Source organism: Coenobita brevimanus, chromosome 117 (genome assembly GCF_032717465.1).
Source record: "Coenobita brevimanus isolate Jiangsu-jjx chromosome 117, ASM3271746v2, whole genome shotgun sequence".
Lineage (NCBI taxonomy): Eukaryota > Metazoa > Arthropoda > Malacostraca > Decapoda > Coenobitidae > Coenobita > Coenobita brevimanus.
This window is the reverse complement of record NC_137070.1, coordinates 9,288,548-9,293,255: the sequence shown is the minus strand read 5'-3', so window position 1 is coordinate 9,293,255 and position 4,708 is coordinate 9,288,548. Positions and strand designations below refer to the sequence as shown.

Sequence of the window (4,708 nt, the reverse complement as noted above, 5' to 3'; positions counted from 1 at the left end):
CATCAATTTGGTCTTTGTGCGCTGTTTCTTCTAGAAGGGAGCGCTTGTTCTGCGCACCCTGGATGTTCCACTGAAGGATTTTAATGTGAGGGGGGGTTGGGGGATATTGTGGAGGTGGGGGGGAGGGTGTTGGAGTGTTTACATGTCCATGTCGTCTGTCCATATTAGTGTTCGGGTGTCTGTGTCTGATGGCGTTTGTGTCGGTGGTGTGTGTTTTGAAATTGGTGAGCGTGAGTGTGATTTTGACGAGATGTTAGTGTCTATGTTTTCACGTGTGGAGGAGCGGGGCGCGTGGTGTGTTCTGGTGGGGGATGTGGCTGATGGGGATCTGTGTGAGGAGGTGTTTTTCCGGCTGTTTGTGGAGTGTCGGTGTCTGCTTCTGTTGCGGCGCTGGTGTTGTGGGTGTTTGGAGTGGTGTGATGGAGTGTCTGATTGTGGTTGTGTGGAGGTTGTGTTGTGTGTTGTCTTTTGTATGGGTGTGTGTGTGAGAGTGGTGTTATGGTTCTCAACAGGTGTTGGTGTTGATGTGGGTAGAGGGCTGTCAGTGTTTGCGTCGGGGGGAGTGGAGTGATTGTGGAAGGAGTGGATGGAGTCATGGAGCACTTTGGTAAGGTCGGTGGTGGGAACTGGTTTGCCTATCAAGGTGGATAGATAGGTAGCTATGCCCTGGGCGATGGTGTTCGAGATGAGAATGAGGTCTTGGCTACTGAGGGTAGGGGGGAGTGAGGGTTGAGGGGTGGCTGGTGGTGGAGTCTGGGTTTGGGTGGATGCGGTAGTTTGGGTACTGGCGTGTTTATGGGTGGTAGATGGAGGCGAGGGAGGGGGGGCAGTTGGTGAGGTTGGGGGGTGAGTGGGGGGGGTCTGGGGGTTGGGGGGGTATTGGGTGAAGTCCTGCTTGGGGTTGGCAATTGGGGGAAATTGCCTGTAGTAAGAGAGGGGTGGTTAGCGCCTTTGTTCTGTTGCCCCCACTTAAAGGTGCCTAAAGGGGCAGGGGTGATGATGGTGTTACCCTGCGCACGTCCCTGACCTTTATTAATGCCTTTGTTAATGATGGCTTTGCGGATTGGGCATGCTTTATTCCAAGCATGGTGCTGGCCATGGCAGTTGGGGCATTTGGCTTGGACTGCTTGCTTTGCCTTGAATTTATCAAGGCATTGTTGAGTTGGGTGGCGACCGCTGCAGAGGGCACAGGTGGGAGGGCGATTGCATGATGACTGGTGGTGCCCAAACCTCTGGCAAGTAAAGAATCGTAGGGGTTCTGGGGTGTAGGGGCGGAGGTCATATGTGCCCCATGATTTTAGGTTAAGTGAGTCGGGAGCTGGGCCACGGAGGGTGATGATTACTTGTCTGGTTGGCTCCCCTTTAACATCACATCGTTTGGCTTCCTCGACTTGATGATGATTGAGGATAGCCTCTAAGGGGAAGTTAAGGGGGTAATGCTGAACAACAAGTTTCTTTGTGGCAAGGTTGGGGTCAAGTTTGATGAGTTTCACGGGTTTGCCCTCTAACTCGTGAACGTTTTCTAAGATGTCCAGTGACTCAGTGTTAAGGGGGACTATGATAGTATTTAGGGCTTTCGTGGCTGTCATTTTAAATTGAAGGTTGGGGTAGGAGTTCTCAATGGCTGTCACTACTTCATAGGTGTTAGAGAAGTTGTTGGGTTTGGGGATGAGGAAAGCTGGGAGGTTGGATGTGGGGGGTGGTGGGTTGGAAGGCTGGTGATTGGGATAGGTGGGGCGTGGGTCAGAGGAATTTTGTGCCTGTTTTTTTCCTTTCTTTTTGTTGGTAACGAGTGTGAAGCCATCGTCGGGGTCTTGGGGGGCGGAGGCTGAGTCTTCTACGTAATGATTGTCCTGGGAGTCGTGCTGGTCAGGGTCGTTTTGTTGGCTGGATGGTGTGTCGTCATAGTCCATGGTGAAGTTGATATGTGGGGGGAGGTCTTGGCATCTGTCAGGGCTGTCAAATCTTGCTTTTCGTCCACTGGCGTTCTCGGAGGTAGGGGTGGCGTCTTCCGTCTCAAGTGTGCTTTTCCACACTCACATGCACTCAGAAAAAAGAAGGCGCCTACCTACAGTGGTGGTGACTATCCCCCCGCTAGCGGCGGTCGTAAAAGCCCTGCCACTGCCCCTGGAAGGGTCTTGCCTATCGCCCTAACAAGTGTTTGACCCACCCCAGTGGCTTCCTATAACCACCCCTGCCTAAGGGGCTCCCTCATGTGTCTGGCCTGCGCCAGAAAACCTAAGGATTCGGCTTTGTACCACCACTGGGGGACACTAGGGTCGAAAGGAAGGATAGTAGGAGGGGGGTGCAACCCACGAAAGGGCGGGAACACACAAGTGTGTGTCCCCCAGTACACAATCGTGGGGCGTGGGTGCTGGGGCTGCGATGATACACCGTGAAAGGCTGGTATGCAGTGAAGCAAGGTGTATTTGCAGTGAAGGATCTTGTCACAGGCTCGTGGTAGTGGAACTTGGGCAGTTAGCACCGTGAGTTACTTCCTCAGAGCCTGAAGTCGGGCGAGATGGTAAGCTGCACGACGTCTGGAGTAAGTTGAACTTGGAGTGCCGATACCGAAGAGTTCACCAGAGCCAATGGCGCGCCGCGCCTGGCAGTGGCTTTTTATGTTGCCTGCCTCCGGACTGGCGGCGTGTGAGTGGTTGGGGTGTGATGTACATGGCGGTGATTGACTGTTCATGCTTTTTTGATGCAATTCCTGGTTTGCTTGCAAAATTTGGCATGCCCTGTGGCGTGACCTGGCTACGACGCCTCTCTAGGATTGGCCTCCTGGGAGCTGGGGTGGGGCCTAGGCCTGAAATCAAGGTTAGATGGATAAGGTTCGTACTTGCACGACCGAGACTGGGTTATATAAGGGTGGTTGGCGAGCGGGGTCGTCATCATTGTTGGTGCTGGGAGCGGAGCGGACACTCACTACTGGGTCTGAGCAGTAGCAGCAGCTGTAGACACTATGACTGGTCGAGGCAAAGGCGGCAAGGGTCTGGGCAAGGGAGGCGCCAAGCGACACCGCAAGGTGCTTCGTGACAACATCCAGGGCATCACGAAGCCTGCCATCCGTCGTCTTGCTTGTCGTGGCGGTGTGAAGCGTATCTCGGGCCTGATCTACGAGGAGACCTGCGGTGTTCTCAAGGTGTTCCTCGAGAACGTGATTCGCGATGAAGTCACCTACACTGAGCACGCCAAGCGTAAGACCGTGACCGCGATGGACGTGGTGTACGCCCTGAAGAGGCAAGGGCGCACCCTTTACGGCTTCGGCGGTTAAGAGGGTGCGTGCATAACTGCATGGCACTATTCCACCTGGCCACGGCAAAGCACACAATAAACAGCAACCCCCGGACCTCTTTTAGAGGTCCACACCTAATTTCTGTGAAAGAGAATGAATGAAGGCATAGTAGTATAAGTAAATGCAGATGTTGAGCAGGTTAGCTAGCACCAAAATTTTTTTTTTTTTTTTTTTTTAATGTAACAGATATGAAGACATGTAATGCAACCCAACCAACTCTTACCACACCTAACATAACCAAACCAAACCAACCATAACCTAACTGAACCATACCAAACCTCTCTCTCTCTCTCTCTCTCTCTCTCTCTCTCTCTCTCTGTGGCAGTTCTATCTATCTATTTATATACCTAGGCTGCTTCCCCCAAGGAAAGGGAGGTAGCCGAGACAGGACAACACACTCCCCATTTACTCATCCATTCAAACACATTCATTCGCATCTTAGCCCCAAAGGGGAGAACGGACAGATCTTCACCGCACCACACCGCACAAGGGTCAACTGCGCAATGCAATCAGTGACATCCACAGCAGGGCCCGACAGCAGAACTGGTTTACCCCTGCCACATCATAACAGACCCATCCCCTTACCCGCACCTGACCTGACTAGCTGATCAGACCAAATGCGGGAGAATATCCCCTCAGAGCTGCGTCATCACTTATTCACAATTTCTCTCCATTTATTTATGTCACGCACAGCCACTCTTCCTTGTTCAACAGACATCCCTCTCGCATCCAGCGCTCTCTTCACACTGTCCATCCATCCTATTCGTGGTCTTCCTCTCAGCATTACACCTCTCACATCAGATCAAGTTATCTTTTTCACCAATCGCTCATTATCCATTCTCTCCATATGCCCAAACCATCGCAACACCCTTTGCTCAACTCTACCAGCCATCTCCCGAACAACTCCAGTTCTCCTTCGCACTTCATCATTTCGCACCCGATCCATACGTGTCACTCCACACATACTCCTCAGACACCTCATCTCCATTACATTCAAACTTTTCCTCTCTGCTACACCCATATTCCATGTTTCAGCCCCATATAACGCAGTCGGTACCACAACACCCTCATACAGCCTTCTCTTTACATCCATTCTAAGCGAACGACATTTAAACACTTTTTCATTCCTCCCAGCACCTTTCCTACTTCATTTATTCTAAACTTCACTTCTGCATCTATTCTTCCATCCACAGCAACATGTGACCCTAGATATTTAAAACAATCTACCTCCTCAAGCAACTCACCATTCAAAACTATATTCATCCCCCTACCATCTATCAACCTCGTACACTTCATCACTTTACTCTTATTCTCATTTACTTTCAATTTCCTCCTTTCACACACCCTTCCAAACTCCTCTACCAACTGTCTCAATCTCTCCTCTGAATCAGTTACCAGTGCAGTATCATC

The 4,708-nt window shown here is 51.3% G+C and overlaps 1 protein-coding gene across 1 annotated transcript; it reads left to right on the top strand.

Moving 5' to 3' along the window:
- Positions 1-2,591: 2,591 nt before the first annotated feature.
- LOC145389478 (histone H4-like) lies at positions 2,592-3,277 on the top strand. Its single transcript, XM_080264771.1, has 2 exons — positions 2,592-2,649; positions 2,985-3,277. Exons 1-2 carry the CDS (start codon positions 2,592-2,594, stop codon positions 3,275-3,277), a joined length of 351 nt encoding a protein of 116 aa, XP_080120897.1.
- Positions 3,278-4,708: the final 1,431 nt, after the last annotated feature.

Excerpts from the sequence above, each read along its gene's own strand:
- LOC145389478 (XM_080264771.1), top strand. The coding sequence starts at position 2,592 with ATGGCGCGCCGCGCCTGGCAGTGGCTTTTTATGTTGCCTGCCTCCGGA. Across the intron at positions 2,650-2,984 it reads TGCCTCCGGACTGGCGGCGT|GCGGCAAGGGTCTGGGCAAG; the intron begins GTGAGTGGTTGG and ends GTCGAGGCAAAG.